General features: G+C 43.3%; 1 protein-coding gene across 1 annotated transcript in view; it reads left to right on the forward strand.

Annotated features, from left to right (window-relative positions):
• Positions 1-3,985: 3,985 nt before the first annotated feature.
• Positions 3,986-12,283, forward strand: part of TRPC5 (transient receptor potential cation channel, subfamily C, member 5) — a 65,574-nt gene continuing 57,276 nt past the window's right edge. Inside the window, exon 1 of the mRNA XM_009890721.1 lies at positions 3,986-4,363. Within this exon, the coding sequence (XP_009889023.1) occupies positions 3,986-4,363 (378 nt within the window). The remainder of the gene's footprint in view (positions 4,364-12,283) is intronic.

Genomic DNA, 12,283 nt, shown 5'->3' on the forward strand with positions numbered 1-12,283 from the left:
GGGAAAACTCATGGAATTCTTAGTGGCACAAGGCAGTGCTGCTGAGTGAGCTTTGCCTGCCTGTCTTCATTAACGACATCTCGAATGGCTACTGCGGCTCCCCTGCTCTTCTTTAGCCTTCCTCTCTCTCACTGCTTCTTACACATCGCTCAGGCTGCCCTCCCTTGCCCTTTCCTGTGCTACCACACATCACTCTCAACTTTTTGCAATTTTCATTATGTTCTCTGTCCGACAGAAACATTTGAAAGGAAAGCCAATTTTCATTCTTTCTGTTGTCTCTTCCCCCTTGGTGCTGAAGCGATCTCTGGTCCACCGGGGCATGAAACATCAGTGTGATGAACTGATTGTTTGGTATCAAGTTGTGATCCAGGGTGGGAGACACGCAGGGGTGTTGAGGACAGTCTGTAGAGAGTGCTGACTGTAGATTTCATACAGACAGTGACAGGCAGAAAGCCACTTCTTAGTTTTCAGCAAAAGCCGTTGTTTTCAGCCCTTGACTGAAGTAATACAATTCCCTTGTGATTGTAATGTGTCCATCCAGGAGTCCAGTCCAAAAGCAGGCAGCGGGAGATCCCAACAAACCCATCTGTGGCAGCTGTGATGCCATGTCACTCTTCAGAGTGAAAAAAGTGGCCCTCGGTGCAGGGGATGGATACGTCTGAACTGAGCATTGGGAAGATGCAGAGAAATTTTTGCAGGGATAGAAAAAACATTTTGTGCTATTAGACGAAGTAATGCGGCTGGAAACCTTCCTTCCCCAAATCAGACAAGCTGTTTCTGCCAGGTATGGCTGCTTTTTATGGGGTAAAGCTCTCATTTCTGTGCCAGGCAACATAGAAGTGGTGTCAGGCTGAAATGGCGTGAAAGTTTGGACTAACAGTTCAGGGAGAAGGGTGACCCAACTGCAGAGAGGTTATAGAGTCCAAATTGAGTGGTAAGCCCTCTTCCCTTTATCTTGTGTAGTTTGTCATGTGGTTCTCTTAGTTTTTATTACACCTGTTAGTGCTGCAGGTATCACCATTGCATTCACCAGTCATTGGATATTGTCTGATGCATCTGCAATCAGGCATAGACTGGAAAAAAATTTCCTTGCCCCAAATATTAACTCAAGTAGCAGAAAATACCTCTTTGTGAAGAGAGTTCATATGGAAAATGTGCATTTTCAGGCTCTCTGCACAGATTCCAAAATTTTAATGTGACCGTGTTTCTATTTTCACTACCTTTCAAGTACTTCATTGTTTCTTCTTTCTAGGCACATATGAATTGCCTACCCCTTTTCTTACTGGGATTTCATCAATATTTTTGCCAATTTTTAACTGTTGAGCTGGAGACAGTACCATTCTGCAACAAACAAAGGGTCTTAGGGTCTTCCAGCATTGTCTGTTTCTTTCACCAAGAGGTACTGCCTCCAGGAGATTGGTGGTATTGGGAAGCGTCGCGAGAGCAGTGATCCTTGGGCTTGTTTGTTCCACCCACATGTTTGACTGATGCTCCATTAGCCAGTTTTGGAAGAGAAAGACATCAAGTTTGGAAGGTCCACCTGTAATTGTGCTGGATCTCAGGCTGAGGGGTGGCGCAACAGCTAAAGGTTTTGCTGAAATCTTTCCTGTAATCCAGACAGACGTATATTTGTTTTGATACTGCGTGCTATCATTTCCAAACCCGGTCAGCAGTGTTTGTTAGGCTATGCGGATGATAGCATGAGAATAATTCAGTGCAAACCATTAATTTTGTGAGTCTTTCCTGTTTGGTTTTATTGCAGCTTCTTATGCGCTTGAAGTATTAACAAAATGCTTTCTTGGACTGGGGTTGTACTGGGAGATGAGATCTCACTGAGAAGTTAGGATATCTGAAGCTTTCTTTTCTTTCTGCAAAATTGTTGGAAAGGAAAGGGATCCAATTCTGGCATGATATTTCATAAGGTGACATTTGTTATAACTCATTGCAAATGTTACTCACCATCTACAAAACATTAAATTAAACTGAAGAGCAGTGAAAAATATCCAGTTCCATTTTAGCAGCTCCGCTTGTAAGCAGAAACCCTCAAGGTTTTTGGAGCCTCCACACAGTGGCTACTGTCCTCTGCCACCAGTCCCCCCGGCAGGTGTTCCCTGGTCCTGTGAGCAGGATTGTCGCACAAGGACAAACTTTCCCTTCCCATTTGGCCTTATCCTTACTTTCCCAAAGATCTCTTTGGTCACTACTTGTTACCAGACCTGTTCTGCATCCTTTTGTGTCTTGTCAGTATTTCAGTGGGCATTGGCTGGACCCTGCAAGGGTAACATTTTCAAAAACAAAATTTGAAAAACGACCTGTGATCCTTAGTCCTTTGAAAGTCAGAGTAGTTGGCGATACGTGTAGTTTATTGAGACTGCAAGCTCCTAAATCAGTCAAGATTGTTCCTTAGCTCTAAAAGCTTTAGTGGCATAATATTTCCATAGAAAATAAGCCAATATATTTATGATGGTTTCTATTCAGATCATAGGTCTTTTTGACTCTAACGCGTTTGTGTGTATCTTCAGGTTGAAGCATATGTGCAGAGAGCTGTAACTCTGGAAATAAAACAAACAAAAACTTTTCTCGTACTTGTAGGAAACCAGGATACTAAGAGAGCACATTTTTTGAGATGCCAAATTCTTCGTTGCAGATCTCTGGCTCCCCAGGAAATTCGCAGATGTAACTTTGCTGTGTGCTACAGCCACCCACTATTTTGCAGTGTCAGCTGGGCTGGAGCTCAGATCCACCCACTCCCGCCGCACCGGGCCCGTTACACTGGAGCTGAAGGCAAAATGCAAATTGGTTCTGCTGAACACGGTTGCCTTATGGCATGCAGTGGGATGGTAAAAAAAGAACCCATGGTGTTTCACTCCTGTTCCGGCACCTGAACCACAAGATCTTCCTTCTCGTTATCTCTTTATCAAAACCTCCCCTTTCCCCTGGATAGGGCACTCAAATGAAACAAAACTCTGGCTAACTGGCTGCAGGACACCACTGAGCTTTGGGCAAGGAGATGGAGTGAGTCATCCAGTTAGTTATAGCTGCTGGTGTCCCCTGGTCCTGATTTGGTGTGGTTTATCAATGCCAAACAGGTAGATAAGCACAGCTCCTTTTTTCCTGATGTGTAAATACCTGTCCAGCCCATGTTTCCTGCGACTTCAGCCCCCTGCTAAACTCTTTAAGCTGTGGGAAGGAACAGTAATGCATTCAGTTCACTACACTTGTTCCAGGGCAGGATTTACTTCCCATTTTCCTGGACCATAAACAACATCACTGCCTCTGGAGAGCAAGGGTGGTGGCTTTCTACATCAGCCTGGCTTTAGGTCCTATTTATAAATGAGGAGAGTGAGAAAATATGTTTAAAAACATGCATGCTTTAAAAATAAAACTGTGACCTAGTCAAAGAGTAAACATTAGGGAAAAATAAAAACCTATTTTAAGAGATGGAAGCAGAAAAGAAGCAGCAAAAATAATAAAAATAAATCTTATTACTGTTAATAGGAGTGTGTAAATCAGCAGGTCCCATCACTGATGTTTCAGAGATGCTGAGGACCTGGCTCAGCAGTGAAAAAGGAGGGAAGTGAGAAAAACATTGAGCGGTAAATAAAGCAAAGATGAGAAATCCCCCTATTTGCACGTGCGATAGATTATCCATAAAAAAACCAAGATCACGCGTCTGACCAGATAAAAGAAATCAATGGCATAGTGTTTAAACCAGACTTAAAAATATACCGAGTGTCTGTCATTCTGCATACCTCCTCTGAGCAGTAGTGTAATCTTTATTTTTGCAGATAGCCTTTTACTGTGGGGTTGCTCAGGGGGTGCTACAGTCACTGGGTTGAGAATAAAACAGCTTAAAAAGTGATCAGAAGTTTTTACCACTATGGACCTTTGGAAATTTGTCCCCTGTGAGGAACAGACTGCTCGTCTGTTTTGTCACTTACGCGTGCTTCTTCTTCCCCCGCAGGTTGCCCGGTCACTATGAACAATGGCCCAGCTATACTACAAAAAGGTAAACTATTCACCGTACAGAGATCGGATCCCATTACAGATCGTGCGAGCGGAGGCAGAGCTCTCAGCGGAGGAGAAGGCCTACCTCAGCGCTGTGGAGAAGGGGGACTATGCCAGTGTGAAACATGCCTTGCAAGAGGCAGAGATCTACTACAACATCAACATTAACTGTATGGATCCTCTTGGTCGCAGTGCCCTTTTAATAGCCATAGAGAACGAAAACCTGGAGATCATGGAGTTGCTTTTGAGCCACAGTGTGTACGTGGGAGATGCTCTGCTGTACGCGATACGGAAAGAGGTGGTGGGAGCTGTGGAGCTGCTGCTGAATTACAGGAAGCCGAGTGGTGAAAAACAGGTTAGTCGAGTGTTCCAGTTCAGTTTTAAGCTATTATCCTGTGTTAGGAAAGCGGTGCTGCACAGAGAGGTGCTGTGCAGGAGTCATAAAACAAAGTCTTTAATGTAGATCCATTGCTTTAAATGCCCAGAGTAGGTGTGGGCAGTCCTGTTTGGATGATAACTTTCCAGTCTGAGCAAACATGTTCTGCCTGACTTAAATACTCAGCATTTTCAGTTTCACTCAGTGTTCTTTTCAGTCTTACAGTGTTTGTGAACATACTGATTTATAGGTTGATATATAGACGCGCACTTTGTAAAGGAATTTGGGGCTGTCTGAAATTATATTACAATCTATAAATATGAACTATTGCCATGCTGTTGTACTGATAATAAATGGAATTGCTTTTCATAAGTAAATCCTGAAAACACACAAGCTTATAAATAACTGTAAGCAAGCAAGCAGGCTGCTAGGTTTCAGTACTTAGCCATAGTACGGACAAATCATCCTGGTCTCCATCTCCCGAGAGCTCTGGTTCAGAAATGCTGAGGCAGTACAGAGCGTTGCAGCATGAGCTAAGCTGCTATATATCTGAGCAATGAACAGCTATGGTTTGTAGGAAGGATCCTCCGCTATAAAGCCATCAGTAAGTTACAGAAGGATCTTTGTGAAAACCCACAAAGTCTGAGTCCTGTCACTTCAAGTGTCACATATCACACTGTCCCTAACTTTCCTTATTTTTTTTTCTTTTTTTTGCTTCTTTTCATTTGCAAGTCCAGCTGCCAATAACTACAATAGTTCATGTTCATTACTGACCACTGACAATTTTTGCATGTTCACTTCTTAGAAAGGAACATTCAAAACTTGGATAATCCTTATATATCAAGCCTCATTTTGCAGTCTACTTGAACACATCCCTCTGTGTGTGAAAGAAGAAAATTATTAATACCAGTCAATCATAGAAGAAAATGTTTTCAGTGGATATGCCCCTTAGTATGTAGTTTTTTCAACAGTAATTTTATGTAGTCAAAGAAAAAAATAAGGATCAACCCTGTCAACATTCAAGAGTGCTCAGCTTAATACTTGGAAATGGCAGCATTCTGCATGCTGGAGCAATGTAATTCTAATGTGTGATTTAAGTACTAGAGAGACGAAGAATCTCTTCTATCAGACCTAAAAATGGAAATGTTAGTACTAGGTTTTAGTCTGACAAAATGTAAGTAGCAAAATATGGACCGTACATGGAGAATGACCATTGTTTTCTTAGTCTTCTAGAAAGTTTGACCGTCCTATAGGCCAACAGGACAGAAAGTACAACAGAAGAAAAGCTTTTTTAAGTAGCATGAGGAACTGCCAGTAATTATTGCATATTTATGACAAGTTTCTCCTGAAATGTCATGGAAAACAAGTGATGGGATTCATGTGGATTTCTGTAAGTTCTCTTGAATACCAGAACTTGTGTTCCCTCAAATTCACAGCCTTGCTGGCTTAACAGGGCAGAGACAGAGGTCCATGAAATAAGGTTGACTTATTGCACCTGAAATTCATCTCCAGCGTCTCTAGTTCAGTGGTGCGTTTCATAGTAGGTCTGTTTCATTTTTCTTTGTCTCTATGCCAGTGTGCAGCTACCCTTCTGTAGCTAGGTTTGTATCTGCTGCGAAGTTTACAACTTGAAGGAGAACATGTGTGTGGGAGAGGAGATGCAGTGCCAGTTTCAGCTTTATTTACCAGGTTTGTTACAAGACCAGATTTCACCAGTATGTTTTAGACTAGTACTGGCTTGATGCAAAATCCTATGTACAAACTAGGATTAACTTCCCTGGCTGTGGTTCAGGCTCTTGTGGAGACTGCAGAAGTGTTTGCCAGTACAGGGCTGCAGGACTGGGCTTCCATTTCAGCAGTTTCACCGCTTGGTCATGCGGTGATGGTAATTAACATTTATTTCATGTATAGTGATATAACATTAAATGGAAAGAATTGCTTAGTTAAGCAAGGTTGGGACAAAGTTTGTTAGCTTGTCAAATCACAAAGCTAACATAGGAAGGGTTCCTGATGTTAATTCCACAGCAGGATCGATATATGTTCAGTAATTGTCTTTGCTGGACCTGGTCTCAGAAAGTCCTTTGGGAATCCCGTACCTAATTGCTTTCACAAAAAGCACCCAATAAATCATATTAGCGCAGCTTTGTCCTAATCAGCTACTTATACGTTATAAAACGTATAGAAAACCGGCTTTTCTGGTTGAGTAGTAACAAAAATTCACACTTCATGGAAGGGTTTCTGTCTGGCTGCGAAATATGTAAGGTAGTGTCATAGCACTTCTTATATATAAGGTTTAGTATCATCTATTCATTAAATATACACAAGGTTCAGTTTGCCTGAACAAAGCTGTGTGAAGGCAGCTCCTTGGCTCAGGTGTAGCAGCCTGTTTCCAATTAAGGGCTGTCTGTCTTTGCTGCACTCCGGGCAAACGTGCAGAGGCAGCATCTTCTGATTGCTCTCTTTTAAATGTTCGATACATCGCCTTCATTCATCTGAGTGTGGGGTCTGTGAAAACCTGTTAGTTCCCATTTTCCTGCTGTCTGCCTCTGAGAGGTTATTATTTGACTGTATACTGAAGTCTTGTTTCTCTAACTGACAGGCATGAAGAGCTGTTCCTATTTGCGGCTGCTCACATCAGCTCAGTTAATTGTTGTCTTTGCATCTCAAAAGCAGCTGACTAGCATCATTCAGCATAATCCATTTTATGGGCATGTAGCTTCGCTCACTCCCACAACCTTATCATCGTACCACAATCCTGACCGAAAATGTTAGAGGTTACATGATGCCAGCCTCTTGTGGGGTTACAGCGACTGTATCTCGCTAGCAAAAGATACACCCAAAACAAGGTGGAAAACCATGGCCCCTTACAGACTTGACCTGCAAAGCAGTTTCGCTCACCAGCCACAGAGTCTCTAAAAGGTGATGTGTCCTGGGCGCTCCATACCTCCCTCTTGAGAGCCGTCCGAGGAGAAGAGCTCTGATGATGACCTTTCCAGGGAGCAGAAGTAAAAAACCTTTCAAATATAAGAAGTGACCTTTGTTTCGTTCCTTATATAAGAGAATCAGGGTCTCATTCACGATGTAAGGGACAGGGATGAAGAGACTGGGCGGCAGAGATGCTTGTGTCCTGTTATTAAGTGAACGCAGGCAGCCATTATTCTGCAAACCTTTGCTAGACTGCTGTTTAAGCGCCATTTACTGAAAACACCATGACAATGGCAGGGGTAAGTCATAGCCAGTAACTATAACAACACGCTTCTCCCACACGGCAGCCGTGCGTGTAAGGGGTGTCTCGGGAGAGGAAGAAATTACTCTGTTTACATGTGGAGTGTATCAGAGCCAGGAGCATGAACCACCTCTCTCTAAAGGCTGCTACAAAGCACATGATAGATGAGTGTGCTGAACAGTGATGTGTGCGAGTAGATCTATTTTCTTTTAGGTTTAGCTCCAAGCAAGGTTCACGGGCTATTTTAAGAACTTAACATTTCTCCTCAAACCTGTTTTGCCCGGTCCTGACAGCTTACAGCCACGGCGTTGTGTACTGCTCTGTCGGTCTCTTGATAAAGCTGGGGAGACGACTTCACCAGTTACAGCCAGAATAACTCTATGGCTAATAAAGTTACAGCTGTTTTGAAAGATACTGTCACCTATAGGAGATTTTGGGTTCAGTGAGACAGTCATCATGGTGCAAGCATCCTTTGATACCATGGGAAGACCATAGGGGTGTGCTGGTGTGCTTCGCTCCCAGCAAAGAGTAAAGCCAAGGCTTTAAAGGACCCATTTTCTTCTTCAGATCAGAGTGAACCTCTCTTCAGATATGCCACACCATGCTCTGAGGTGCACTCTCACTTTTTTTTTTACTGTCAGTGTGCGAGCGTGGTCCAGAGTGGGATGGGAGATGCCTGTGTGTGTGCAGCGCAGTGGGTGCTGCAGGCTGCGACAGCCCTGCCCACACACCCCAGCGCGGGCAGGAGCTCTGCTGACCTCATGGTCATGATGTGGTCTGGACATGGCACCGTGCTAAGAGCTGAATTCTTAGGGAAATAAAGGAAGATTCAATTACCTACTCAAAATAGATTAAGTAACAAAAGAGCTATTCTAGGTCTGTGATTTTTACAAGTTCGTTTGTTATTTCCCAATGTTACGTAATTTACTCCAATTATTCCTCCGAGCTTTTGTTTAAACCATGGTTCACTTTGGCCAATCACTTTGTATTGCTGATTGGTCACTGAAATCGTAGGATAGTTTGGTTTTGCCCAAACAGATGACAGACATTTGGAAAGCCAGCAGCCTATTCGTGAAAATTAAGAGGAACAACAAAACAAACTAATATTCATGGCTCCTGGAGGGTATGCAACTGTTGCTTTTCCTGCGGAGGTTTGTAGTCAGCGAATATGTATTCTCCAGGAAAAAAAAGTGAACCTAATCTGGTGCTTTGATAGTTATTGTTAGCTTTTCAGGACAGTGAAGAAGCTGATGTTGTACTGCACGGTGGCAGCAGCGTAGGTGTACTGCAGACTGCTTGGCATGGCAATCCATAGTCCACACCATGAGTGTCATGTTATTTAAATAAGACAACAAACCACTGAATAATCATCAGAAAGTGGGGCTAGGATGCCAACAGTAAAAAACAGCACACACAGATGCAGTACTGACTTTCACCCAGGCTTATGGAATCACGGGGCTCATCTCTTTTGGGGTAGGAATGTTAAACTGCAAAGTTGGCTGTGCACAGCACAGGACCAGCACAGACAATGGCAAAACAAGACTTTTTGTAGTATTCTATAGATACAGACATCTGGTTGGAGTCCTACGGGGTTGGAATTAACAGGGAACTTGAAATTACTTCTTTCATTTTTTTGGTTCAGTGCTACCAGAGGAGCAACGGAATGTATATATGAAGCCTGTTGAACAAATTCTCTTTTCCAGTGACTTTTCTGTCTCCCAACCTATTCAGTCTTTTAGTTTTGGCAGGTTTTTTTCCTAAAAGTCATATCAGAAATTTTTTTTTACTATATAAACATCAATACAGTGGGTTTTGTTTTCAGCCAAGCTAGTGTCTGCACCTAAATTGCACCAGCAAAGAGCAGGAAATATACGTCTGAAAATTCACATTTTCTTACATATTTGATTCACTTTCAATTTATCATTAGTAATAGTTGTACTTCCAGACATTTTGAAGCCCACTGAAATCAGTCCAAATTTTCCCTTTGACTCCAGATGAGGTCTTCAGAGGCATTTTGTTAATAGCCTCTTGTGTGAATCCTGGGAAGTGGTCCGGGTGCTCCACTAAACATGCCTCACAGCTTGCCAGGTAACGCTCTCGGTTTGCACGGATCTCGCATCGGTTTTTGCTTTGCCACGGTGGATGTGTCTGCAGCACATCAGACACGGTCTGCGCTGACTGCTGAGCCCTCCTTCTGTTCTTTAAGAAGCTACAATCAGTCATCTGAATTACTACACGTTCATGGTGTAGCCATAAGCACCTTTACGGGTAGCTGTTTTCTTCACAACAATCAGAGCTGACTTCAAATGTTTACATAAGGATGATACTAGCATCTCTCTGGTATCTGCCAAAATTAGCAATTTGCTCATGGCAGATGGCTCCGAATTAATCTGGTTCACAGATGGGACTACAAGTGCAATTCCTCAATAATGAGAATAAAAAAAAGGGACCTCAGTATTTATGACTGTGATTCAGTTTGTTTCGACGGTCCAAAGGCCTTCTGAATCAATGAGATCTCAACAGATACCTCTCCATGTGTCTTCCAAAGAAGGAGCTTTATAGAAATAAACCCTGGAAGAATATGGTTGTAGAAGAGGAAACTGTAGAGAACAAAAGGCAAGTTTTCAGTCTTTGTTGCTAATCCTTTGATACCTGCTGGTGAAAGGTTGCTGCACTCGATAGTATTAGCGAACTTAAAATTTGACCTCAAAAATCCTCTTTCAGATGAGCTGATGAGTGAAAATCTGCCTTAATTTTTGCGTATCGTAGATCAACAGCCTAGAGACAATCTTTTGTGAACCAGAAATTATATGTTGCATTAAACCGTTTTATTCTTGCCCAAATCCAATAACTTTCTTGATACAATGTGGTTTAGTTTGATTTTCCTACTCACACAGGGTTCTTTGTCCTGTATGCAGAGTCCAGTGCAAAGTTTAGCTCTTACCGCTGACGGCCCTTCATTTCTGCCGACTCGCTGATGCTTATTAGATGCACAAGCTCATGGCTACCGTCAGCACTGTGCTATCACTGACAGGAGTTTTTAAGTCAAAGGAAGCAGATCCGTTGTCAGATATCTCACGACATAAAAGCTAGATTCTGCAGGCAATCAGAAAGAGAAGAGTTTTAGAAGCAGCCGGTGTTCCCCATGCCTTGGCTGAAGTGGTTACGTGGATGTCTCACCTGCAGGCAGCGTGCACAGAGGTACCCTGTGGCAGGACCAGAGGATCTGGGGTTTGTAGCTGTAAGAAATGTTATCCTGTCTCCTTCAGTAAAAGGTTTATGTTTCTTTTAGAGGTGAAGGGGAGACTTGTGGACTTCCCAGCTAAATTTGCTGAGCCTTGCAGCGCTAGCTCCTAACCTATAAGCTGGGGATGGATGTGGGGAGGCTGAACAAAGAAGTCTTGCTTACGTGGTGGTATCAGATACTCTGGGTGCATGCACTGTCTTTTTCTGGAACATCAGGGGCAAGGCCTGTGCTAGCACGCGTGAAGCGTTACAAGGGTGTGCAGTACAGCAAAGGGATCAGAGCAAGCCCAAAGTGCAAGCAGCTCTGTGTAGCCCTTCTGCAGTGTTAACCGCTGCATACCAGCGGTATTTGAGTTCTTCCTTGAGTTTAAAAAGTTCGGCTAATTGGGGAAGGTGTTGCTGAAACCTGGGCATCTGTATCAAGGAAGTCTATAGGCGTGACCTGTTCTCACCGAGTTCTTGCTATCGAGCACCGTAACAGAGAGGGTAACGGGCTGATGGGTATGACTCAGTACACAACCTGTGCCCTTTGGTGTGACTCAGTGCAGCCACCTGCATGTTAATAGGAGAGTTCCAAAGTGAAAAGGGAAGGCTGAACCCGGTTAGATACACTCTGGGGAAGAGCAGGTTCTAAAGAAAAGAAGCAGTTGAGAAAAACTGGCCACAAGTTCTCAGTATGAAAATATCTGAGAGGCACAATAAGGAAGAAAGATTGTGTCTGAAAACAGAAAACTAGCTGTTACTGCTCCAAAGCCTAATGGCTCTGCTAGCATCCAAGCTTTTCATTATTTTTATTGATGCAGTAATAATTCACAGCTATAGTTAACGTGCCTTTGACATTGGCGGCTGCCTTCAAAATGAATTCCATCTAATTAAACTGAACAACAGAGAAATCAAAGACCACTTCAGTTAATGATTACATATAACTGGGAATTTCTTTCCTCTCTCCCCACTGCCTTCCTTCCTCCCCAAATAATCTTAAATTTATGAGAAGGAGGTGTGGGGTAAAGCAAAGAACTCGGGTGATATATCGCATAGAGCTAATGAGTAGCACCGGGGCTAGGGTGCACAGGCTGCAGTGCCGGCTGCCAGACATCGGACAGTGGCAAATAAGTCACCAGCTCCTTCTCCTGGGCCGACATAAATTCTTTTGTTAGTTCCTAGGAGAGCTGGTGGGGTCAGGCCAAGAACTGCATCACAGCATGCACAAACATGTCGTGCTTGTAATTTAACACACAGACAGGTGGAGAAGTCAGGAATGCGCTGTTATACGAGATGCTTCCCAGGGAATTATCTTTATTAATTTGTGGAAGTGATCTCAGCACCGGCCTGTGTTCGGCACGCTGTGCAGTGTATTTTCAGTGAGGAGTGATGGGTGCATGGGATTCAGCTGGGTGGACTGCCTGTAACGTACTATTTGTAGGGAA

The sequence above is a fragment of the Charadrius vociferus genome, unplaced genomic scaffold, assembly GCF_000708025.1.
Source record: "Charadrius vociferus isolate BGI_N301 unplaced genomic scaffold, ASM70802v2 scaffold368, whole genome shotgun sequence".
NCBI lineage: Eukaryota > Metazoa > Chordata > Aves > Charadriiformes > Charadriidae > Charadrius > Charadrius vociferus.